Here is a 27,282-nt window from a genome sequence, read left to right on the forward strand (position 1 = left end):
CTGTTACCTTGAGGCTGTCTTCTGTCTTGTTGAAGCTATTCTCGTGTTTGTGTATTTCTATAGCTTCTGTGAACAGCAAGTGTGATAGATCTTCTCTACAGCCAGAACTGTGGTGTCGGTGAATTTTACTATGTGGTCAGCCTCACTCAGTGCGTGCTCTGCCATGGCCAATTTCTCCATCTGCCACAAATTGCAATGTCACTTATGTTCTGTGATCTTGGTGTTGAATTTGTCCAGTTCAAAAAATGGTTCAAATGGCTCTGAGCACTATGGGACTCAACTGCTGAGGTCATTAGTCCCCTAGAACTTAGAACTAGTTAAACCTAACTAACCTAAGGACATCACAAACATCCATGCCCGAGGCAGGATTCGAACCTGCGACCGTAGTGGTCTTGCGGTTCCAGACTGCAGCGCCTTTAACCGCACGGCCACTTCGGCCGGCGAATTTGTCCAGTCATTACATCATAAACTTTTCTTCATGTGCATGGTATATTGTATATTCCCGACATTGCAAGTGGGTGCCTTTTCTCCTTTGCCAATCTGAGACACTTTTTGATCTTCTTTGTCAGTTAGTAAATAGTCTTTACACCATGTTTGCGTAATATATGGCTGATTCTGTCCATCACTCTAGGAATGTATGGCATAAAGGCTGTACCCGACATTTCTTTTTCCCAGTGTGTCACTTCGCCGAGTGTTTGACTCTGTTATACTTCTAATATAACTGGTTGAGTACCCATTGCTCCTTAGAACACTTTCCAGGCATTGCATTTTGCATCTCAGGTGCTACGATTCACATATTTGTCTTACTCGCATTATGAGTGTGTTAATCACGTCTCTTTTATGGCTCATGTGGTGATTTTGCAATTGGTGCAGATATCTGTCCATGCGTGTTGGTTTTCGATACATGCTGTGTCCCTGGTTTTCACCATCCCTTGTGACAAGCACATCTAGAAATGGTAGTTGTTCATCCTTTTCTACTTCCATGGTAAATAATTTTATGTTGGCATGGATGCTGTTCAGGTTTCTTAGGAAGTCACCAAGCTGTTCCTCACCACAGCTCCACACAACAAAGGTATTAGATTAGATTAGATTAATACTAGTTCCATGGATCATGAATACGATATTTCGTAATGATGTGGAACGAGTCGAATTTTCCAATACATGACATAATTAGGTTTATTTAACAACATACTTAAGTTAATGTAACAACTTTATTTTTTTGTGTTTTTTTTAAATTTTTTTTTTTTTAGTATTTTTGTTTTTTTTTCTTTTTTTTCTTAATTTATATCTAAAAATTCCTCTATGAAGTAGAAAGAGTTGTCATTCAGAAATTCTTTTAATTTCTTCTTAAATACTTGTTGGTTATCTGTCAGACTTTTGATACTATTTGGTAAGTGACCAAAGACTTTAGTGCCAGTATAATTCACCCCTTTCTGTGCCAAAGTTAGATTTAATCTTGAATAGTGAAGATCGTCCTTTCTCCTAATATTGTAGTTATGCACACTGCTATTACTTTTGAATTGGGTTTGGTTGTTAATAACAAATTTCATAAGAGAGTATATATACTGAGAAGCTACTGTGAATATCCCTAGATCCTTAAATAAATGTCTGCAGGATGATCTTGGGTGGACTCCAGCTATTATTCTGATTACACGCTTTTGTGCAATAAATACTTTATTCCTCAGTGATGAATTACCCCAAAATATGATGCCATATGAAAGCAATGAGTGAAAATAGGCGTAGTAAGCTAATTTACTAAGATGTTTATCACCAAAATTTGCAATGACCCTTATTGCATAAGTAGCTGAACTCAAACGTTTCAGCAGATCATCAATGTGTTTCTTCCAATTTAATCTCTCATCAATGGACATACCTAAAAATTTGGAATATTCTACCTTAGCTATATGCTTCTGATTAAGGTCTATATTTATTAATGGCGTCATACCATTCACTGTACGGAACTGTATGTACTGTGTCTTATCAAAATTCAGTGAGAGTCCGTTTACAAGGAACCACTTAGTAATTTTCTGAAAGACAGTATTGACAATTTCATCAGTTAATTCTTGTTTCTCAGGTGTGATTACTATACTTGTATCATCAGCGAAGAGAACTAACTTTGCCTCTTCATGAATATAGAATGGCAAGTCATTAATATATAATAAGAACAACAAAGGACCCAAGACTGACCCTTGTGGAACCCCATTCTTGTTAGTTCCCCAGTTTGAGGAATGTGCTGATCTTTGCATGTTACAGGAACTACTTATTTCAACTTCCTGCACTCTTCCAGTTAGGTACGAATTAAACCATTTGTGCACTGTCCCACTCATGCCACAATACTTGAGTTTGTCTAGCAGATCTGTACCACACCTTATGTTCACAAGGTGCCAAGTCCAGTGCCTGTACTTCAATATGTACCATGAAGAAGTTGGCCACCGCTGGACTAGGAGGTCTGCCCTTGGTGACACCTTCCAGCTGTTCATAGAAGTTGACATTCCATGTGAAATAGCTTATGGAGAGACATGCTTGAAAGAGCCTGGTGATGTCTTGTGGGGAACAGGCACCAAATGACATCCTGGTCATTTTTTATGTTGTTTTCTTGTTTACCAAAGTGCCACTTAGTGACTCTCTGGAGCACATCGGTTCAATTTTCCCATTCAGTCAAGCTGTGCCATAAATTTCTTTTCTGCCCAATTTAACTGAATACCTATTTGTTAGGTACCTGAGCTCCCCATCCAGTCTTCAATATAATTCCATGACAACACATTTTAAAAGCATCTCTAACATCTTGTCTGTATGGATTATTGTCTACATTTCACTTCCTTATTATGCCGCACTTCAGACAAATAGCTTCAGAAAAGGCTTCCTAAACCTTCAGTTTAAATTTGATCTTAACAAGTTATTCATTTTCATAAATATTTTTCCTGCCATTGCCAGTATGCATTAGGTGTCCTCTTTAATTCTGTCATCTTGTTTTATTTTACTCCCAAATAGTAAAAAATCATCTACTGCTTACAATATACAGGGTGTCCAGAAAAGGACTCCCTGATTTCAAAATTAAATATCTCGAAAACAAAGATCGATAGAGGAATGCAGTAAACAGTTTGTTTATTGTGAAAGCTGTAAGAAGTTTATACAGCAGTTTGAAATAATAGTTACAAAAGCTGCTAACAGATGGCGCTGTAATCGCCATACGTAATGCCTAGTATAAATAGTGATTCGAAGCCCAGAGCGATCAGTTCCACTATTGAAACGTGGAAGGAGGTTAGCGTACCGAAAGAAGAGATTAAAACCATGTACTCCATTGAACAACGCGTTTTTCTGGGTTCCAAAAGGACCTGATGAGAAAACCATTCGTATGCAAAATTTCAAGGAACAGGCAGCGTAACTGATGATCTAGTGGGGCATGTTGGCTGCAAACAAACTGCAGTTACGCCTGAAAATATTGCCACGGTTTCTGGAATTATTCAGCGAAATCCAATGTCATCCATCCATAGAATTGCATCTGAGACTGGTTTGAAGCGTTCCAGCATGCAGAAAATACTGAGAAAGAGCCTACACATGTTTCCATTCAAAATTCAAATGCACCAGGCCATACCCGTACGAGCTGTGCAACAAAGGGTTGCCTTTGCTAATCAGATGCTCACAATGATTGATAGTGAAGGATTTGATGTTGGCTGCATCTGGTTTACAGATGAAGCACACTGCCACCTGAATGGATACGTGGATAAGCAGAACTGGCGATTTTGGGGTTTCGAAAAGACATATTGGTGTGAAGCGAAACCCCTGTATTCTCCTAAAGTTACTGTGTGGGCTGCAGTATGCAGCAGAGGCATTATTGGCCCTTTTTTCATTCGAGAAACGGTCACTGGTGCACGTTACATTGCAATTTTGGAACAATTTGTCGCCACACAGCAAGCGTTAGAGGATCGACCAGGTACTGAATGGTTTATGCAAGATGGAGCCCGACCACATTGGACCGAACAAATGTTTCGCTTACTTGAGGAATACTTTGGGAATCGAGTCATTGCTTTGGAATATCCCAAATTTACTGGTGCAGGCATGGATTGGCTTCCATATTCGCCGGATTTGACTCCCTGTGACTTTTTTTTGTGGGGCACAGTGAAAGACATGGTCTACCCGAAGCATCCCGCCACGCTGGACGAGCTTCAGTCGGCAATCTCTGTGGCATGTGAATCCATTTCGGTTGAGACACTATGAAATGTGATGGCGAATTTCATTCTTCGTTTGCGCCACCTCTGTAGTGCCAATGGTGAACATTTTGAAAACATTGTGATGTGATTGTGTGCAAAGATTGTTTTCATACGATTATTTCACTTATGTATGCTGATATGAGCTGTACAGCGTACAGTTCGATCTGTTAGCAGCTTTTGTAACTATTATTTCAAACTGCTGTATAAGCTTCTTACAGCTTTCACAATAAACATACCATTTATTGCATTCCTCTATCGATCTTTGTTTTCGAGATATTTAATTTTGAAATCAGGGAGCCCTTTTCTGGACACTCTGTATTACTTCCTATTTGACTACTACTGTTGCTTTACTTTATTTATGTTTATCTTATAATTTCTTGGGTTCTGTTCAGTTGACCTTTCAAGTCCTTTACTGTCTCTGATAGATTACAATATCATTAGAAGGTCTTGAAAGTTTTTATTTTTTCCCCATTCACTTTATTTTTTCCAAATTTCTCCTTTGTTTCCTTCACTGCTCTATAGAGACTGAATAATGTAGGGAACTGACTACAATCTTATCTCAGACTTTTCTCAGTTACTGCTTTCCTTTCACGGCCTTTAACTCATGCATTCTGATTTCAGCAGTGTAGATAATCTTTCACTCCCTGTATTTACAAATGCTATAAATGTGGACTTGTCCTTCTTCAGTCTATCTTTTAAGATAAGACTCCAGATCAGTACTGTCTACATTTATCCCAAACTGATCTTCCCTCAGTTTGGCTTCTACCAGTTGTTCCAACTTTCTGTAGATAATTCATCTTAGTGTTTTGCAGCCATGGCTTATTAAACAAGTGGCTCTATAATATGCACAGTATTATTACATTGTTCATGAAGTGTGAGAGTATTTCATCTGTTATATATTGTGCATATCAGTTGGAACAGTTTTGTCATGGATGGTTCTCCCAAGTACTGTAATAATTCTGAAGGAATGTCATGTTCTCCAGGTACCTTATTTTGACTTAAGTCTCTCAGTGCTCTGTCAAGTTCTTCTCTCAGAACGACATCGCCAGTGTTATTTTCCTTCACTTACTCTCCCCTTTCCATAACTTTGTCTCCAAGTTTCTTTCTTTTGTATAGCTTGTATTTAAACTCCTTCCATCTTTCAGCAATCTCTTCTTTGCTGAGTACTGGCTTACCATGTGTGTTCTTCATGTTCATAAAGCTACTTCTCTTTTCTCCAAAGCTTTCTTTAACTTTGCTTTAAGTGGTTTCTATGTTTCACATAATCATTCATTTTTCTACAACTTTGTATTTTGTCCTCTAGTCATTCCTGTTTTGCCAGTTTACATTTTCTGCCAATATTATTTTATAGGTGGATGTATTCCCTTTACTTACCTCATTTATTACATTTTTATATTTTCTCCTTTATCAATGAAATTTAATATCTTGGATCTACTTGTCAGTATTGACATTCAGGAGGCAAAATATTAGCAGCACCAATTTCCACAAAAAAAAAAAAAAAAAAAAAAAAATCACTATCCTAGTTGGTTGGTTGGTGGTTGGGAAGAGACCAAACTGCGAGGTCATCGGTCTCATCGGATTACGGAAGGACGGGGAGGGAAGTCGGCCGTGCCCTTTGAAAGAAACCATCCCAGCATTTGCCTGGGGCAATTTAGGGAAATCACAGAAAACCTAAATCAGGATGGCCGGACATGGGATTGAACCGTCGTCTTCCCGAATGCGAGTCCAGTGTGCTAGCCACTGCGCCACCTCGCTCGGTTTACTATCCTAGTTTTTTATGCTGTTACCATATTTACCCGATCATAAGATGAGGTTTTTTCTCTAATTCATCATTCAAAAAATATGGGGGTCATTTTATATTCATAGATTAAACTATTGCTAATGAAGTCAATGTTTTTATATTGTTTAGTAGAGTACATAGGGTTAGTCTCACATTTCTAGGGGTCATCTTACATTTGGAGGTGAAGCATTGGCTGTTGAGGTCACGTGGAGATTTATTTTGAAGAATTTGAAAGGGTAGGGCTTGAGATTTCCCAATATACTAAAGCATTTGATATAGTATCAACATTGCTTGAACAATCACGTGAAACTGACTTGCACAGTGCTAGTGCAAGGGATATGCGAGAAACTAACAACTAGCCACTACAAAAGTCTATTACTCTGATAAAAATTTGAAAGTTTTGTGAAACACAGCAGGAAATATCATTAAATTCTATCATCATACAAACTTTTGATGTATTTGAACAGGTTTACAATAAATGTTCTCATGCATGTATGGATACCATATACAAACATTAATCCTGCTTTTTAAGTAAACATAACAACCAAAAACAGGAATGTTACTCTTCAAAAAACATTAGTTGATTCAGAAACCAGACCAATGTTTTACTTGGTTGTGGGAGATTAATGGCCTACTAAGTGGATTTGAAATGAGAGATTCAGTCACTGTCCAACAGCAGGGCAAATGGCAAAGCCATCATTGGCAACATCCTACATCTCCTGCACCAAAGAAGTCCAAAGCTGTTCACACAAGTTCTGCTAAGGTCATGATGATATTCTTCTTCTTCAATTGCAGCGGCCTCGAGCATGGAGTCACAATCATTCCACAGTACTATGAAGACACTTTGCAGTAACTTTAATGCTCCATAAAGCCAAAATGCCCAGGAAAGCTGTTGTATGGAATCATCCAGTTGCACGATAGCACCTGGCTCCACACTGCCAATTGGACAAAGGCTATGCTTCAGTGATTTGGTTGGAAACACTGCAATGTCCTCTGTACAGCCCCAATCTTTCACTACATGGTTTTCACATCTTTGGCAACCCGAAGAAAACCATGCATGGATATCAGTTTCAATTGAACGGGGAAGTGCAAGAATAAGTGTGATAGTGGATTTGTCATTGGTTAACCTTGTTCTATGAAACAAGAATTTACCCCAATAGGATAAATGTTTAAATGCATGTGGTGATTACTTTTGAATGGACCATTCCATGGTTCCATTGTGGTAGGTATTCAGTTTTCATATGACTGCCCCTCATACAAGGATCAAGGATAAATCAAATGAAAACGTTAAATAATTTTTTACATGTGACTAGTTGAACAGAAGTGGAACACAAGTGTATCACTTTTTGACATAGTTTTCCTGACAGTGAATGCACTTCCTTTTTTGTTATGGAGAAAAATTCTTGTTGTTTATGCAACCACTCTGCACTGTGTGGTGCACATCATCTTTGGAACAATTTTGTTTCCTCCATTCACCCCTTTGAGTAGTCCAAACATGTAATTACTTGGGGTGACATTTACTGAGTAAGGTGCATGTGGAAGAGTATTGAAGTGAATGTCAGCAAGAGTTACGATCTTGTACAGGCAGAATGAGGTTCAGCATTGTCATGTCGCAAAATGACATCTACCATCAGAATGTCCATGTCAATTTGCTCTGATTGTAGCCTGAAGATTATTTTTCAACAGGCCAGAGTATGACACACTGGAGATAGTGTTTCCGCTAGGCTTACAGTATTACAGGATTACACCCCATGCACCCCAAAAGAGAATCAGCACAAACTCTTTGCACATGTCTGGGCACTCAGATTTGTTGATGAGGAATTACACTATTCCTTGTTTGTACTCTTGATTTCAGGTAGTAGGGGGATGCTAAGATTTCGTCTCCTGTAATGATCTTCACAAAGAAGTCCTCACCCTCTGTTTCAGAGTGCTGCGAAAGTTCTTCACAGACAGCAACATGTCATTCTTTAAATTCTGGAGGGAGATGCCACAGCACTCACCTTGCAAAACCTAGTCACATTTTGAATAATATGATGTTTTGAGCCATGTTCAGATCTGCAGGTGTTTCAGCCACCATCACTCATTCATTATCCTTCACAATGACTTGAGCAACAGATTGTGGTGTCATTATGTGTGGTGGAGTTGGCTTGGGTGGGGAGCATATGCCGCAGAAGTCATGCCATTTCTGAAGTTACTACTTCACTCATAAATTTGCTGCGGTTTTAGACATGCCTCACCATACAGGACTTCTATTCGCCAATGTATTTTGATAGGTTTTTTACCTTCATTGCTCGGAAATATATGACAGAACATTGTTGTTTGTTGTTGCATATTGCAAGTGTAGCAGCCATTGTAAACTGATATTGTGGCTGTGTTTAATTTTTCTGCAGTATGTTACTACCTTCTGGCCATTCTGTAAATGTCTGTAACTGTACTTCCAACAGTGACACAGGGAATCAAATGTTTATTTTTTTAAGGTTTTCATTTGACTCTTCCTCATATATGCCTGTTAACAGCACTAACATTTCAACTCCTTGAGGTAAATAAAAGTTAGCAATTCTGTTTCATAATTTTATAGTTTTCTCAAGAAAATTTCCCTCTTAGTACAAATTTAGTATCTGTTGTATTATTAAGGTATTTCTGCTGGGTCTTGTCTTTTACTCAGTTTTTTTCTTTTGCTACCTTAATTATTTCATCTTTTAAAGTTACGTATTCTTCTTATGCTTATCACTCATCAATGTCTTATCAAGTTTTACAGGTCCTGTCTTCTTAGTTTTCTGACCTTTCACAGTTTCTTCAACTGTAATCTATATTTCATAAATAATGAAACATGGTCAGACTCCACATTCCTTAGAAATGTTTTATAGTTTAAAACCTAGGTTTCTACCACATACACAACCTTCTTTCATGATTTTTAAATTAAATGTTAACAATAACTAAACTGTGCTCTGCCGGATTGCTTTCATTCATATTCCTCAGTCAATGTTCCTCTAGTGTTTTTCCTTCTCTTCCTTTTCCCACTATCAATATCCAGTTTCCCATCACATTTAAAATTTTGTTGCCCTTAATGTACTACATAATTTGTATACATATACTGCAGTGGGGTGTCATACTTTTGCATCTATCTTGACAATGATAATCTGTTCATTTTGCTGTTCATAACAGTTCACCTGAATTCTTACCTTCTTATTTATTATGAGACTTATTCCTGAAGTATCCCTGTTTTATTTAATGTTAGTAACACTAATCAGTCTTGAGAAATTATGTTCTTCCTGCAATTGCGGTTCACTAATTCTCACTGTATCTGACTTCAGTCTATCCATTTCCTTTCAAATTCTGAAACCTGCCGACACAAGTGAGCGTTCTAACGTTCTTTGTTCCAACACATAGAATGCTGGAATTGTCTTTTCTTTTAACGATGTCCCCCTGAGTAGTCCCCACCCAGAGACCAAAATGGGGGACTGCTTATCTCCAGAATATTTTATCCAAAAGGATGTCATCATCATTAAGCAATGTGCAGAGCTTCATGTCTTGGGAGATAATAATAACTGTACTTTCCTCACACTTATTGTTGTTGTTCTAAAGTAAATTATGGTGTTATTTTGTTTTTTAATGCAAGTTAAGTCATCTGAGGCCTTTGGATTCTTTCTTTCCTCTGCTTTTGTCTTAACTTCATTTAACTGAATTATGGAGTTGGCACATATTTACTGTTTAATTGCATTTTGTATGATGATCTATATACACTGACTGGTTTAATAACAGTGATAAATATTTGCAATTTTTCTGTTAACAGGTTACTAAATGCTACCCATTTTGTGTTATACTTCTCTACTTCCTTTGCAGCTTAATTAAGTGGCTTCCATTTAAAGAAGCAAATGTGTGTTCAAGTAAATGTAAGGGCTCAATTTTGTTCCTTTTTCTGTCATTTTTATCCAACTCTAAAACTGTAAAATTTCACCGGACTCTGAGACAGTTGTCTGCAATGAGCCAGTTCTCATGTGAATGCATTTTAACTACTTGAGTAGAAGTTATGATATCAAGTTTGTCTAAAACAAAATGAGCTGTTTTATTACATGTGATGAAAACAGTCATATTCAGCCTGATTGCTGTTCCTTTGATGGTTTCTTCTTGATGCTATTGATATATGTATTACTGATATTATTCTTTTGGTTCTTCCTCTTGTGAAAGTGCTTCAGTTTCCACAATAACGATTTAATTACTCAGATGGAAGGCATTGCACAAAAATTGTTTCTGTTTACTACATTACTAAAATTGAGTAACAGTGAAAGTTTGGTTTCAATTCTTGAGGTATTAAATGGCTTTTGAAACAGACAGCCACAGGTGGCACACATTTTATGCCATTCTCATTCAATTATGGTACTGCATTTTCCTAAAACCAACCTAGTGAAAAACTACGGATGTCACAAAATTTCTAAATTTGTCATTTTTCTATACTCTGCTTATAAGAGATGAGGTATTTGCAGAAGTAAAGCTGTGAGGATGGATCATGAGTTGTGCTTGGGTAGCTCAGTTGGTAGAGCACTTGGCCATGAGAGAGGAAAGCCCCAAGTTTGAGTATTGGTCCAGTACACGGTTTTAGTCTGCCAGGAACTTACATATCAGTGCACACTATGCTGCAGAGTGTAAAATTCATTCTGTAAGGATCCTCTAGGCTGTGGCTAAGCCATGTCTCCACAGTATCCTTTCTTCCAGGAGTGCTGTTGTTGTTGTTGTCTTCGGTCCTGAGACTGGTTTGATGCAGCTCTCCATGCTACTCTATCCTGTGCAAGCTTATTCATCCCCCAGTACTTACTGCAACCTACATCCTTCTGAATCTGCTTAGTGTATTCATCTCTTGGTCTCTCTCTACGATTTTTACCCTCCACGCTGCCCTCCAATGCTAAATTTGTGATCCCTTGATGCCTCAGAACATGTCCTACCAACCGGTCCCTCCTTCTTGTCAAGTTGTGCCACAAACTCCTCCCCAATTCTATTCAATACCTCCTCATTAGTTATGTGATCTACCCATCTAATCTTCAGCATTCTTCTGTAGCACCACATTTCGAAAGCTTCTATTCTCTTCTTGTCCAAACTATTTATCGTCCATGTTTCACTTTCTTACATGGCTACACTCCATACAAATACTTCCAGAAATTATTTCCTGACACTTAAATCTATACTCGATGTTAACAAATTTCTCTTCTTCAGAAACGCTTTCCTTGCCATTGCCAGTCTACATTTTATATCCTCTCTACTTAGACCATCATCAGTTATTTTGCTCCCCAAATAGCAAAACTCATTTACTACTTTAAGTGTCTCATTTCCTAATTTAATTCCCTCAGCATCACCCGACTTAATTCGACTACATTCCATTATCCTCGTTTTGTTTTTGTTGATGTTCATCTTATATCCTCCTTTCAAGACACTGTCCATTCCGTTCAACTGCTCTTCCAAGTCCTTTGCTGTCTCTGACAGAATTACAATGTCATCGGCGAACCTCAACATTTTTATTTCTTCTCCATGGACTTTAATACCTACTCTGAATTTTTCTTTTGTTTCTTTTACTGCTTGCTCAGTATACAGATTGAATAACATCGGGGACAGACTACAACCCTGTCTCACTCCCTTCCCAACCTCTGCTTCCCTTTCATGCCCCTCGACTTTTATAAGTGCCATCTGGTTTCTGTACAAATTGTAAATAGCCTTTCACTCCCTGTATTTTACCCCTGCCACCTTTAGAATTTGAAAGAGAGTATTCCAGTCAACATTGTCAAAAGCTTTCTTTAAGTCTACAAATGCTAGAAATGTAGGTTTGCCTTTCCTTAATCTATTTTCTAAGATAAGTCGTAGGGTCAGGATTGCCTCACGTGTTCCAACATTTCTGTGGAATCCAAACTGATCTTCGCCGAGGTCGGCTTCTACCTGTTTTTCCATTCGCCTGTAAAAAATTCGTGTCTGTATTTGGCAGCTGTGACTTATTAAACTGATTGCTCGGTAATTTTCACATCTGTCAACACCTGCTTTCTTTGGGATTAGAATTATTATATTCTTCTTGAAGTCTGAGGGTATTTCACCTGTCTCATACATCTTGCTCACCAGATGGTAGAGTTTCGTCAGGACTGGCTCTCCCAAGGCCGTCAGTAGTTCCAATGGAATGTTGTCTACTCCTGGGGCCTTGTTTTGATTCAGGTCTTTCAGTGCTCTGTCAAACTCTTCACGCGGTATCGTATCTCCCATTTCATCTTCATCTACATCCTCTTCCATTTCCATCATATTGTCCTCAAGTACATCGCCCTTGTATAGACCCTCTATATACTCCTTCCACCTTTCTGCTTTCCCTTCTTTGCTTAGAGCTGGGTTTCCATCTGAGCTCTTGATATTCATACAAGTGACGTTTATATACCTTTTTGCCTTCTTCATTTATTGCATTTTTATATTTTCTCCTTTCACCAATTAAATTCAATATTTCTTCTGTTACCCAAGGATTTCTACTAGCCTTCGTCTTTTTACCTACTTGATCCTCTGCTGCCTTCACTACTTCATCCCTCAGAGCTACCCATTCTTCTTCTACTGTATTTCTCGCCCCCACTCCTGTCAATTGTTCCCTTATGCTCTCCCTGAAACTCTGTACAACCTCTGATTTAGTCAGTTTATCCAGGTCCCATTTCCTTAAATTCCCACCTTTTTGCAGTTTCTTCAGTTTTAATCTACAGTTCATAACCAATAGATTGTGGTCAGAGTTCATATCTGCCCCTGGAAATGTCTTACAATTTAAAACCTGGTTCCTAAATCTCTGTCTTACCATTATATAATCTATCTGATACCTTTTAGTATCTCCAGGATTCTTCCATGTATACAACCTTCTTTTATGATTCTTGAACCAAGTGTTAGCTATGATTAAGTTATGCTCTGTGCAAAATTCTACCAGGTGGCTTCCTCTTTCATTTCTCTCCCCCAATCCATATTCACCCACTATGTTTCCTTCTCTCCCTTTTCCTACTCTCGAATTCCAATCACCCATGACTATTAAATTTTTGTCTCCCTTCACTACCTGAATAATTTCTTTTATCTCATCATACATTTCATCAATTTCTTCATCATCTGCAGAGCTAGTTGGCATATAAACTTGTACTACTGTAGTAGGCATGGGCTTCGAGTCTATCTTGGCCACAATAATGCGTTCACTATGCTGTTTGTAGTAGCTTACCCGCACTCCTGTTTTTTATTCATTGTTAAACCTACTCCTGCATTACCCCTATTTGATTTTGTGTTTATAACCCTGTATTCACCAGACCAAAAGTCTTGTTCCTCCTGCCACCGAACTTCACTAATTCCCACTATATCTAACTTTAACCTATCCATTTCCCTTTTTAAATTTTCTAACCTACCTGCCCGATTAAGGGATCTGACATTCCACGCTCCGATCCATAGAACGCCAGTTTTCTTTCTCCTGATAACGACGTCCTCTTGAGTAGTCCCCGCTCGGAGATCCGAATGGGGGACTATTTTACCTCCGGAATATTTTGCCCAAGAGGATGCCATCATCATTTAACCATACAGTAAAGCTGCATGCCCTCGGGAAAAATTACATCTGTAGTTTCCACTTGCTTTCAGCCTTCGCAGTACCCGCACAGCAAGACCGTTTTGGTTGGTGTTACAAGGCCAGATCAGTTAATCATCCAGACTGTTGCCCCTGCAACTACTGAAAAGGCTGCTGCCCCTCTTCAGGAACCACATGTTTGTCTGGCCTCTCGACAGATACCCCTCCATTGTGGTTGCACCTGGCCATCTGTATCGCTGAGGCACGCAAGCCTCCCCACCAACGGCAAGGTCCATGGTTCATGGGGGTAGGTCTAGGAGTGCTAGTGCTGTGCATACCACAGGAGAACTTCTGTGATGTTTGAAAGGGATACTAGTGGAAGCAAAGCTGTGAGGATGGTTTTGAGTCATGCTTGGTTAGTTCAGTAGGTAGAGAACTTGTCTGTGAAAGTCAAAGGTGCAAGTTTGAGCCTCAGTCTGGTACATGTTTTTAATCGGCCAAGAAGTTTCATATGAGTATGCACTTCATTGCAGAATGAAGAATTCATTTTGCAGTTGATCATCTTGGTGCAATAAGTGACAGAATTTGGCTATTGATAGGTTTGAAATACTTTAACCATTCAGGAAGTTATTTGTACACAATTACAGTATAAAATAAAAGTGAATATTCAAAAAAAAAAATGCAATTGATTTTGTAACTGTTAAAAATGGACTTAGGGTGTGAAGAGACTATTACAAAATTATTTACATGTGATATGATATAATGAAAATGTAAAGGTATTTAGAACATTGCAACTAGTTTGTAACCTTTGTAAACTCTTTCAGTAAAATGTTAATTGAAAAAATTTAGACCTCTCTTTCAAGAATTTTTGATTAAATGATCACATACAGAGTACAGTACAAATGACAGTTTTAATAGAATAAGAGGAATAGAAGAATGAAGGAAAATTGTGTGAATGAATTGAACCAATATATAGATTATACATAGCTTATTATTTATCATTTGTAATTGTTTTACTGTCAACATTAGGACCTTTTCTACCTGACATAGCATGGCACACCCAAGATGATGAACAAGTTACAGCTAGTACTAATACTAACATTACTACTGCTACTACTGATTACAATAATCCATGTAACAGCAACACTTGAGAGTATGCATTGTAATTACAGTAGTGGCAGTGGTAGGAAATGTTTTGACACAGAGGCAAGAGTTAACTGAGTATTGGATGTATCATGCAGAAGATACTGGTACTGTTTAAGAGAGGTAGAGATGCATATATAAATAGATTAATAATGTTGGAGAACATTTAGGATCATTGTGTGATTTGATTATTGTCATAACAGTTATCATTTCTGGGTTGTTTGAATAAGCTGTAAGATTTCTTCTTGGTAATTGATGTTTCATAAAAATGATTTATTTATACATGTATGTTTTACTGAGAACTGTAATTACTAAGGTCTTATCTATGATGATTCAACGGTAAGAAATCGATAATGAAATTTACATTTGTTCAAGCACATGTGCCTTTCATTACATTAGGAAGTTTTATTTATTTATTTGGCCCAAGTGATCTGATATTACACAGAGTGCTGCTGATGGCAGGCAATATTATGTTAATATTTACATTGGGTATCATATGTGTGTCTGTTTAGTGCATGGTATTCCTGACAAGTTGACTAACAGATATTATGTTGACTTACACATTGTTTTGTTTCCAAATTGGCATTGTGGAATAATGCTGTGAACTTTTAAAAATCTTTTTCAGATCAGTGATTCCAAAACGTTCATCACAGGGCCTGAGTCAATAGTAGTGAGTGCTTCTGACAGACCAGTGATTCCTACTGTAAGTGGATACTATTATTAAATTAGCATACTCATAGCTGAAAATACTATTTTAGTTACACATGTGTACATCAGAGGCATTGCACAAAAACATGAATTAAGGGCCATAAAACTGATAGATACCTTTCTTGGCTATAACACTATCGTATTGACATTAAGGTGATTATTATTTTATAACAGTTAGGATGAATATTCAACCTTTGTAACTCTGAGAGAGGAGAGAAAGAGAGAGAGAGAGAGAGAGAGAGAGAGACCACTTGCCTGCCTAAAACTCAGGTCAAGAAACAGCATACCCCAGAGGCCCAGTTGTTCTGCATGCCCACTTATGTCCTCTGTTTTAAAGTTCGTCAGTATTGCTTATGGTTTTTCTCCGAATCTTTTTTATGTTTCTGTGATTACAGTACTGAACAAAACATTTGTAAAAGGAATTTATTTACTGAAAATAGAAAATGAAGAAAATATTTTATGTGGTTAAAATGGATATTTCACTCTTGAAAGTCTCATCAAAAAATGACAAAAATAGTTTATCATTTGCACGTCCTTATAAAATAACAGTTCACTACATTTGAGGGGCATGAGTGAATAGTCTTTTCCTTTAGACTGTTACTGTTTGTCTTCAGATGAATTTTTTAGACACAGAGCAGGGGGATGAACTGAAGTTATGAAAACAGAATTCACTCAGTAACGTTGGATGAAGATATTTGATTGCTTTAGTTTCAGTCCCCATGACATTTTGTCTGCTTCAGATTTGGAAGAAATGGCAGTGTCACTCTCTTTGTGAATTATTAGCGTCTTTTAATTTCTATATATTATTTTGAATCTCATATTTCACTCACTTTCTTCCTGTGACACAGCACAGAAAAACCAAGCCATGAGCTGACATAAGTAACTTTTTGTGAAAAGTGTGTTCATCTCTGTGCTGCTTTCTGTCAGTGTATTTGGTAAGTTAACCTAGTAGATAATATTCTCAGCCATTAAGAGAATGTATGGCAGGTGAGTAATATTACACAACTGTGACAGCAAACGCTAAATGAAAGTTACTCCCTTGATCAGCATAACAAGTGAGGAACATGCAGGAATCATCTGGCACAAATGAGTTAACATGTCAGGAACCAGAGGAGAATTTCTGGCATGAACAGGTTTACAACACATTAGGGGGTTTGAAATTGTAGCTTGTGAAATCCATACTGCAGTGGGTTGCTATTTTCATGGCAGTTGAAGGGAATGCTACATACTGCTAAATTAATATTCATTGTGTTCATAGAATTAGACTTATCAGAATAACAAAATAAAACACATAAGTAATGAGTTTCTTACTTAGCTCTTATAGATCATTACAAGAGTTAAAAAAAGGACTTATATACATAGGCTCTTATAGGAATGCAGAGCAGTGTAACCATGCAGGACTATTATATTTTCAATCAAAACTCTATATGCTCAGACTTAACCTAGGATATCATTCAAAGTAAAAGCACACAAGAGATACTTGAGTTGTATTGGAACACACTATTTAAACACATTTAGATTTAAAGGTTTTAATGTTTTTTTCTGTTCCAAACACATCAAAATCACTTACAGGGGAAAAAGATTCCTACAAATCTGTTGATAAAGTAGATTGAATGAAAGAATTATAAAAATTATTTTTCAGGTTACTCAACGTGTACAGCCTCAAGTGACATTTGCTCTTCCATCTGAGGTATCAAATTCTGTCTATAATGTTCAGGTATGAACAAATAATATACTTATTTTCACAGTACTTGAATTGGATATTTGTTCTGCATGTCTTGCAGTAAATGCATGTCTTATGTGTAATGGAAGCATGGTAGTTATCTACACTTGAGGCGTAGTTAGAGGTTAGAGCAGGATTTGCGGTTTTGTGTGGCATGGAATGAAATGCTTACTGCTTGTACATAGCCCAAATAGATTACATTGAGCTTATGTCTCTAAACTATTTTCTCAACAGCTTCAGTAAGCTTCATACATATTGGAAGTGGATAAGAGAAATGCATATAAATTGATACTACATTTCTTTAGCTGTATTCCAGCTTGTGTGTCATGTCTCTCAACGCTAAATTTGACCTAAAAGGGAATGGGCTTCAAACTTTCCCCTTCATTAAACTTCAGCAACTTCACATACAGCCATCTGTACACAGTGGTTTAACACCCTGTTAACAGGCTCATTACCAGGGGTGTATGTAAAGCCTTAATCTTCACCTCAAAAAATTAGAGCCATATTGTTAATTTTTTGTTTGTACGCTGGTACATGTCTGCAGTCCTGGTACACATTGAAATATACTCATGCAAAATTACTGTAAAGGAGGCAAAACAAAACGGCAGTGCCCATTGGTAAAGCAGGCTATTGTGCAATCATGTATTTTCTGCATTTGAAGATGAACAAGAACTAGGAATCACAAGAGAAGTGAGACCTCTGGTGCAAGAAGATTGGTGTATCACAACCAAGGAGATAGTGGATAAAGTGAAAATCAGTGATGGATTGATTTCCAACAGGGCACACTGGACATCTCCTGATGAGGTGAAGATGGAGTTTCATGAAAAGGGGGTGTTCTTTTTTTTTGTGGGACATACTCACACATATTGCTTCTAATCAAATTTTGTCTTATAGTCGCCTGCTGAGCAGGCACCCAGTGACTTCTGCCACCTTCCTTGGCTGAAGGAAACATTATGTGGCAGATGTTTACAGAATTTTTGAGGTAGAACATTTCCCAAATAGCCACACTGCTGACTACTAGTCACAAAAACTGACAATGGCCATGAGAGTGGTGTGCTAACCACATGCCCCTCTGTATCCACATCCAGTGATACCTCCTTTTTTTTCAATCAAATCAAAGTTACAAGGACTTAAGTTCAGGGAGTATGGTAGATGGTACAGTACTTCCCAATCCCATCGACTGCACAGAGCAGCTACAGCTTGCACTGTATGTGCCTGCACATTGTCATGCAAAATGATGGTTGGGTTGCACAGAAAGTGCCACTGCTTCTTTCGCAAAGCTGGTAGCAGGTGATGCTCCAAAAACAAACAGTAATACAACTTAAGACCTTGTGACTTTGATGTGATTCTGAAGATGAAGGAACCACTTCATGGCATTCACTTCAGAACTGTTCCAGAGATTTGACAGGCAGTAGACCGCTCCATTCGTATCATCAACAGAACAGGCTCTGCTAACAGTATACTACACCCTCCACATTGCTGGCAATGGGTCCTACACAACGCTGGTGACTACTTTGAAGGACAGTAACAGGTGCAAACATGTAACTCTTTTGTATCGGCTGTGAATAAATAGTTGCCACTATTTAAGTTTCAACCCTTGTATAAGTACAAGTGACTCCCATTTGACATTACCTCAGCTCCAGCAATTTTCTGAAGGTATCTGGGGCAACTGATGTAGCACATTCAAGCTTGTGTGAATTATCTGGATGATCTCATTGTTATGGAACCCTCCCATCAGAAGCATTTGCAAAATCTCTGCACTCTCTTTACCAGCCTGCAGGATGTAGGTCTGCATTGTTATATGAGAAGTGTCAATTTTTTTCAACCAGAAGTACAGTATTTGGGGAACTGGCTCACTAAAGAGGGAATCAGGCCTACTGATCAGAATGTTGCCAACATTTGTTCTCTTCCCTGCCCGAAGAACTTAACTTAAATCCTGGTGTTTTTGGGGAAAGTCAACTATTGCTCCAAGTAGCCCATTTTTCGCAACCCCTCAGTCATTTGCATAAGAAAGCAGTGCCCTATGACTGGACCTCTGCCTGTGACCATGCTTTGAAGCAATTAAAAACCTGCTGAAATCTGCTCCTTGTCTCACACCTTCCTCTCCCAGATGTCTGTTGCTTGTGGAGGCCGACACATTTACCTGTGGCATTGGGATGGTTCTGATGCACAGGAAAGAGGATGACTCTGAACAGCCAGTTGCTTATGCTTCTAAGACATTGACCCCTGCACAACACAACCACTCACAGATTGAACAGGAGGCATAGGTGATAGTGTTTGCCACTAAAAAATTTAATATCTGCCATTTTGGTGCAAAGCTCTCTCATTACAGATCACAAGCCATTGGTTACCTTATTTGGGCCACAGTCAAACATACCAGTGTAAATGGATCATCACTTATAGTGCACTGTTCCTTAGCGCCTACAATTATACCATCTTGTTTAAGCCCATGGTGCAACATTCTAATGCCGAAACCTTTTCACGTCCACCCGCTGGACTGGACCCTGATTTTGAAAACAGTAGATCCTCTGCTTCCACACTGATACTGCAAGGCAACATACATTGAATAGTTTCCCCATTATGGCCTGCCATCACACACTGCAACCCCACACTGTGACAGGTCCTCTGATATGTGACGTGTGGCCGGCTGACCTACCTCACCCATCAGCTGGCGACGGAGCTCAAACCCTGGAAACTACTTTCTCACAGGTTCTCAGTTGTCAATGATGTTCTTCTCTTGGATACTGGGACTGGCACGCGTCAGGTGGTGATTCCCGTCAGATTGCAGTGAGTCCTGTGCAGTCTTGTGCTTGCTCCACCAGAGACATTGGAGGATGTCCTGCATTAGGGGTTTCATTCACTGACACATATATTGGCTGGATATCAGTAGTGACATCAAGAGAATGGTCTGTGGTTACATGGTATGTGCCCAGCACCAAACAGCACATCCTTTGTCATTTCAACCCTGGCCTATATGCATCATCCCTGGGACCGCATCCACCTCAATTTTGTGGGCCTGTTTTTGGGGTCAATGCTTATTATGGATGCCTACTCCAAATTACCCATATGTGTTATGCATGGCACCACTGTGACCAATGCCACCCTCACTGCCTTGGCCCAGGTTTTAGCCATCGAAGAGTTACCTCACACTTTGTTTTCAGATAATGGCCCCATTCGTGTTGTCTGTCTTCAAAGAGTTCTGTGTGGCAAATGGCATAAAACATATTGTCAGCCCTCCATTCCATCCTCCCTCAAATGGTCAAGCAGAACATCTTGCAACAAATGAAGAAGATTGTTGAATCCTCTGTCACCACCTCTGCCCTCTGCCCTCCCTCTGTCTTTGAGCACCTATCACACCATGCCGATTGATGGTCATAGCCCTGTGTAGCTGGTCTACAGGCAGCAACCACAGACGCTGCTTCATCTTCTGACATCACCCTCTCCTGGATTGTGCTGTCAGCTGTCTGGGCATTAGGCACCTGGTGTGGCTATGTGGGCCCACTCCTATGGAAGTCCTGTGGCTTGGACACCAGCAACAGCAGTAGAGATCCATGGGTGTTGGGTTATATCTGTCCAAATGTGGAAGGGGCTTGAGTGCCACCACCACAACCAGCTCCGGCTATGAGCTGATACGGAATACTCATCATTGCCACCTCCCCCCCCCCCCCCCTCTACCTTCTGTTGATAATGAGGCCCCAGGGCCAGTGACTCCCCCGAGGGCTCCAGGACCGCCTTCTGCTTAAGCAGGAATCAAAGGAATCCTCCGGTGCCCTCACTTCTAGCGACATCATGAGGGGCACACCGATCACCATGTCTTTGCTATCCTGCTATTGATGGGTTTGGGTCATCGCTCATACCTTCTTTCCACCCCTATGGAACCATCTGGGATGCTCCCATCTGTTCATGCCTATTGTGAAGGGGGTGGGGGTGGTGGGGAGGGATCTGGTATTGAGTACCACAGAGGTTGAATGTCCACTGGAGGAGATGGACCTCGATAGCTGATAGAGGACACTGTGGCTGCACTGCACTTGCATGCTGAGCCTGTCACTCGCTTGCCACTTTAGTGTGCAAGGCAGTACCGTTCCACGCTGCCAGTATTTAGGCAGCTGTACATTGCACAGCCAGTCAGTTAAGTGCTCACACTTGATACTTATGGATTGATCTTTGTTGTGTCAGAACTGTTGGATAATTACCTTGTGTGTCACCCAGTTATTCTCTCTGGTGGCGTCTTGGATTTGTCTCTCTGCTACTTTTGGTTATGGTGTCATCATTGTGGCAACTGCTTTGTGTAGCACCTCATTGTCATAAGATTGTTTGTCTGTGTTCTGGTCTATTGTCTTGTCCATAGTCCATCCGTCACATTTTGTTCTCCATACCAGAGGGTTGGGTTACTCTCTCACTTGGCAGCTTCCTCTGATTCTGAATTCACCAATGTGTGCTCTGACATCTGTCTGCTGCGGATATAGCACACTCCTTTGGGAATCATGTCATCTTGTTCAGACAATAATATTTGAGGAGGAATTGTAGGATGGTATAATTCTGGAGAAAGAAATTCTGTAACATTACCAGGTTATGCACATTAAGTCCTGTTTTGAAAATATTATCCCACAGATCCAAAATGTGTAGTACTCCTCCAAAAATTGACCCTTGACTAGTGAATAAGGAATAGGTGTTACATGTGCATTTTAACACTAGATGAATAAATATGCTTTTGTCTGTGGAACACAGCAAATATATGAAAATATGTTTCGTTAGTCTATGAATGAGAGTTAAATACTAGTATGGTGATACGTAAATATTTTTTTGAGTTGATTTGTTTTCATTTATTCAAATAAGGTGAAGAATTACTTTTGGGAACTTGAAAGTACCATTTTTTTATTGCCTGCTTTATAAATTATTGCATGAGTGTTTGAGGTTCAGGTGCATGTTGGCATGCTGATTAAAGACAGTATTTCAAAGCCAACTGGCAGCTTATCATCCAAAGTGAGTAACATTTTTGCTTAAAGACATTTTTTCCCAAAGTGTAGATGCAGCTTATGATCCAGTGTGAGTAACATTTGTTAATTAGTTTGTAAAATTATTTTTGTATTTCCTTCTGTATATCTGCAATAACAAGCAAGATTAAAAACTGTTACCATCTTTAGGAATTTACAAATGGCTAAAACAATAACTTTTTTCTTCAGTATCACTAGGCAACTGATTTATCGTCTAGTTTTAATCTATGAATTTGTGTAATAAGCAGGTTGCAGCAGTACCTTTAGTTGCAGGTTTACTCAGTGTAGATCAAATAAACCAAAACATGAAAGTTATTCATAATCAAAAAATATATTCAAGTATCATATTCTGATAAACTGCTGGCCGCGGTGGCCGTGCGGTTCTAGGTGCTCAGTCCGGAACCATGTGACTGCTATGGTCGCAGGTTCGAATCCTGCCTTGGGCATGGATGTATGTGATGTCCTTAGGTTAGTTAGGTTTAAGTAGTTCTAAGTTCTAGGGGACTGATGACCACAGATGTTAAGTCCCATAGTGCTCAGAGCCATTTGAACCATTTTTTTCTGCTAAACTTGGTATGAACAAACTTCATGATCAACCATTATGTTAATGGAGAAAATCATCTGACACCTAGCTAAATTTCCACAATGAATTTTTACTCTGCAGTGGAGTGTGTGCTGATTTAAAATTTCCTGGAAGATTAAAATTGTATGCTGGACTGGGAATGAGAGCTAGGACCTTTGCCTTTTGTGGGCAAGTGCTCTACCAATTGAGCTGTCCAAGCACAGCTCACAACCTTCAATCACAGCTTTACTTCTGCCAGTACCTCATCTCCTACATTCCAAACTTCATCAAAGTTCTCCTGCATGTCATGCATGACTGGCACTACTGGAAAAACAGATATTTCTAGTTACATCTCAAGGATGAGTTCTCTGTGTTAACACTGGAGGCACTGTGACAGAGATGGAAGTGATTCTTTATACTGTCCCAACCTAATCTTCCACTCTATATTTCTTATCCACAGACAGATAATTTACCATCTTAGCCATTTTAAAGTATTAAATATTTATTTTGTAAAAACATAAATCTTCCACAATCCAAAGAATAGTTTGAGCACTGCAACACTTTACAAGACATGGTCTTGTTGCAGATGATATGCCATTGCTTTCCTCCAACCATTGAACTAACTGAATTAGCCAATTGAGATCCTGCCATGTCAGAATATACTATATGGCCACATTATGACGTTTGAGTGGGTGATGTGGAGAGCCTTCAATCATCAATCCACAGGAAAGAATATTCATTACATTTGGATCCCTTGTTCCATTCATCCAATGCCTTCTAAGAAGTTGTTGCTCATTTTGTACACATCCTATCACTATTTAATTCTTGCTATTTAATCCGCCCCCATTAACTGAGTGGTCAGCGCGGCGGAGTGCTAAGCCACGGGGCGTGGGTTTGATTCCCGGCTGGGGCGGGACTGGGTGTTGTGTTGTTCTCATTATCATTTCATCCCCATCTCCAATGTGCAAGTTGCCCAATGTGGCGTTGAATGCAATAAGTACTTGCCCTCAGCAGCTGAACATCCCCGAATGGGGGACTCCTGGCCCACAATGCTGTATGCTCATTTCCATTTTTTTTCTTACTATTTAAACATCATTCATTTTTTGATTGACCTATAAGCTTTGTGCTCTTTTCATAATCACTTCACTTGTGTGATAACTTCTATGAAGTGTACTCTGTATGTAAATTTCACATTGGACAAATGCCACTAAGACATATCCCCATATTGTATATCAGTTGTGACCTGTATATCTTTATAATACTAATTTGTATAACCTTTGTAAATGCTGCTTCTGTTAAAAAAAAAGTTTAAACACAACATGTCAAATATGGCATTTGTAGTGCATGAATAAGCCAGAACACATAGAAATAGAGGCTATAGTAAATGCAGTAGTGTAGCCAACTTGTACTTAACTGTGTGTAAGTAGTATTGTATGCTAATGCCTTGTACAAATCAAGCAGTTACTTTTTTGCCTATTTCAACAGTTTATCAGCATAGGAACAATCTGATGACAAATACATAATGTACAATATTTATTGAAATTGTGAATTATTTGCACCCTGGGCATTACCAGTAACAAGTGTGTATATGGCTTATCTGATAAGAAATGCATTACAGCCTGTTACTCATCCTTTATGTTAATTTTCAAGTTCTATTTGTAATGTATGTACAAATTACCAGTTTTATAGATTTTAAGACATTTCTGACTCAGTTAAAAAATGTCTGTACTAGCAAACTTTGAGAAACATGGCATTACTTGAAGTTCCTTTAGTAAACAAAAAAAATATCTGCATCAGTGTTACAGCTTCCCTTAGACTCCATCAAGATTATGTGGAGTTTTGAATTGAAATGGTGGTATGGCAAGGAGTTTCTTCACTGCCAAAACCATTCTCATCAACTCTAGATGCAATTTTCAGATCCTTAAACTGGTAAAAAGAAGAATGAATTTGTGTTAATGTGGAAATCTCTGTTAATTCTTATGTTGATGTCACTGAAGTTTTTGAATCCAGTGCAGGTGAATGGCAGCACTGAATGGGAGAACCTAATAGAGCAAGCTTTATAACAGACTTGAAAATTTATTATTCTGAGTCTAAAATAATGTGTGGTCATGAAATCAAGAAAAAATAGTACAAAATTTGGCCAAAATCATACAACCAGTTGATGAATTTTTGTTTCTAGGGCAGTTGAAGCAAGTACAGGATGGACAAGAAAAATAAATAAATAGAAGAGTATAAATGTCCTGCATTGCTTTTGGTACATAAAGAATACCATAGTTTTTAAAACTAAGCTTCCTATGTGTCTATGACTGAAAATATATTATCAAACAATAGAAACTCCCGGTAGGAATATCAACAGTGTAAGGAAAGATAGATTGCTACTTACCATAAAGATGACACATTAATTTTCAGACAGGCACAAGTAAAAAACAAAATTATGAAAAGGAAAGTTGCCTCTCATCATGTAGCAGAGATGCTGAGTCGAGATTGGCACAACAAAAAGACTAACAAAGAGATAGAGGGGCTGGCCAGTACTTACCTCAGCTCAGTACAGCCGATAGATACACATAAAACAGAACTGAAAATTTACATTCCTAGCTTTCGGAACTTTGTTCCTTCATCAGGGAGGAGAGAGGGGAAAAAAGGGAAGAAGGGAAAGTGGATTCAGTTACTCACAACCCAGGTTATGAAGCAACAGGGAAAGGTAAACAGGGAGGGTAGCAAGGATGGAGGCATGGTTGTCAGAGGGAAGCCAAAGATATTCTACTGTAAGTACTGTGCCAGCTTCAAACCAAAGAGGATGCATACAGAAGTAAAGTATAAAGATAAACACAACTATGTAGGATGAAAAGATGCGTGAATGGCTAAAGAGGAAAGGGAAAGAGGAGAAGACTGAAGAGTGAATGGGAGTGAGGTTGTTTAACGTAGGTTCAGTCCAGGGGGATGGCGGGATGAAAGGATGTGTTGGAGTGCAAGTTCCCATCTCCGCAGTTCAGAGGGACTGGTGTTGGGTGGGAGAAGCCAAATGACACATACGGTGTAGCAGGTTCCTTGGTCCCTAGAATTACGCTGGAGGGCATGCTCCGCTACTGGGTATTGGGCATCTCCTAGGCGGACAGTTCGTCTGTGTCCGTTCATTCGCTCAGCCAGTTTGGTTGTTGTCATGCCGATGTAAAAGGCTGTGCAGTGCAGGCACGTCAGTTGATAAATGACATGTGTAGTTTCACACGTAGCCCTGCCTTGAATTGTGTATGTTTTACCAGTAGCGGGGCTGGAGTAGGTGGTTGTGGGCGGATGCATGGGGCAGGTTTTGCAGCGGGGTCGGTTACAGGGGTAGGAACCGCTGGGTAGAGAAGGTAGTCTGGGAATATTGTAGGGTTTAACAAGGATGTTACGGAGGTTAGGGGGGCGACGAAAGGCAACTCTGGGTGGTGTGGGGAGAAAAATTCTCCCCACACCACCCAGAGTTGCCTTTCGTCGCCCCCCTAACCTCCGTAACATCCTTGTTAAACCCTACAATATTCCCAGACTACCTTCTCTACCCAGCGGTTCCTACCCCTGTAACCGACCCCGCTGCAAAACCTGCCCCATGCATCCGCCCACAACCACCTACTCCAGCCCCGCTACTGGTAAAACATACACAATTCAAGGCAGGGCTACGTGTGAAACTACACATGTCATTTATCAACTGACGTGCCTGCACTGCACAGCCTTTTACATCGGCATGACAACAACCAAACTGGCTGAGCGAATGAACGGACACAGACGAACTGTCCGCCTAGGAGATGCCCAATACCCAGTAGCGGAGCATGCCCTCCAGCGTAATTCTAGGGACCAAGGAACCTGCTACACCGTATGTGCCATTTGGCTTCTCCCACCCAACACCAGTCCCTCTGAACTGCGGAGATGGGAACTTGCACTCCAACACATCCTTTCATCCCGCCATCCCCCTGGACTGAACCTACGTTAAACAACCTCACTCCCATTCACTCTTCAGTCTTCTCCTCTTTCCCTTTCCTCTTTAGCCATTCACGCATCTTTTCATCCTACATAGTTGTGTTTATCTTTATACTTTACTTCTGTATGCATCCTCTTTGGTTTGAAGCTGGCACAGTACTTACAGTAGAATATCTTTGGCTTCCCTCTGACAACCATGCCTCCATCCTTGCTACCCTCCCTGTTTACCTTTCCCTGTTGCTTCATAACCTGGGTTGTGAGTAACTGAATCCACTTTCCCTTCTTCCCTTTTTTCCCCTCTCTCCTCCCTGATGAAGGAACAAAGTTCCGAAAGCTAGGAATGTAAATTTTCAGTTCTGTTTTATGTGTATCTATCGGCTGTACTGAGCTGAGGTAAGTACTGGCCAGCCCCTCTATCTCTTTGTTAGTATTTGTTTCACATCTTATATGAGATTTTCCATTAATCATTTACAACAAAAAGACTCTCACAAATAAAGCTTTTGGCTCGTAAAGCCTTTGTCAAAAATAGATGACAAGCAGACACACACACACACACACACACACACACACACACACACACACACACACACTGCGCAAACACAGCTCACACACGACTGCAGTCTCAGGTAACTATAGCCACCCTGCAACTGTAGCCTAAGACTGCAGT

At 39.5% G+C, this 27,282-nt stretch overlaps 1 protein-coding gene across 6 annotated transcripts in view; it reads left to right on the forward strand.

The window, feature by feature from the left end:
• LOC126475512 (mucin-3A-like) overlaps nucleotides 1-27,282 on the forward strand; it is a 217,488-nt gene that overhangs the window by 27,917 nt on the left and 162,289 nt on the right. For all 6 annotated transcript variants that reach the window (XM_050103432.1, XM_050103433.1, XM_050103430.1 and 3 more), the window contains exons 2-3: nucleotides 15,300-15,377; nucleotides 17,025-17,099. In XM_050103432.1, the coding sequence (XP_049959389.1) occupies nucleotides 15,300-15,377; nucleotides 17,025-17,099 (153 nt within the window). The remainder of the gene's footprint in view (nucleotides 1-15,299; nucleotides 15,378-17,024; nucleotides 17,100-27,282) is intronic.

The sequence above is a fragment of the Schistocerca serialis genome, chromosome 4 (genome assembly GCF_023864345.2).
Source record: "Schistocerca serialis cubense isolate TAMUIC-IGC-003099 chromosome 4, iqSchSeri2.2, whole genome shotgun sequence".
Classification (NCBI taxonomy): domain Eukaryota; kingdom Metazoa; phylum Arthropoda; class Insecta; order Orthoptera; family Acrididae; genus Schistocerca; species Schistocerca serialis.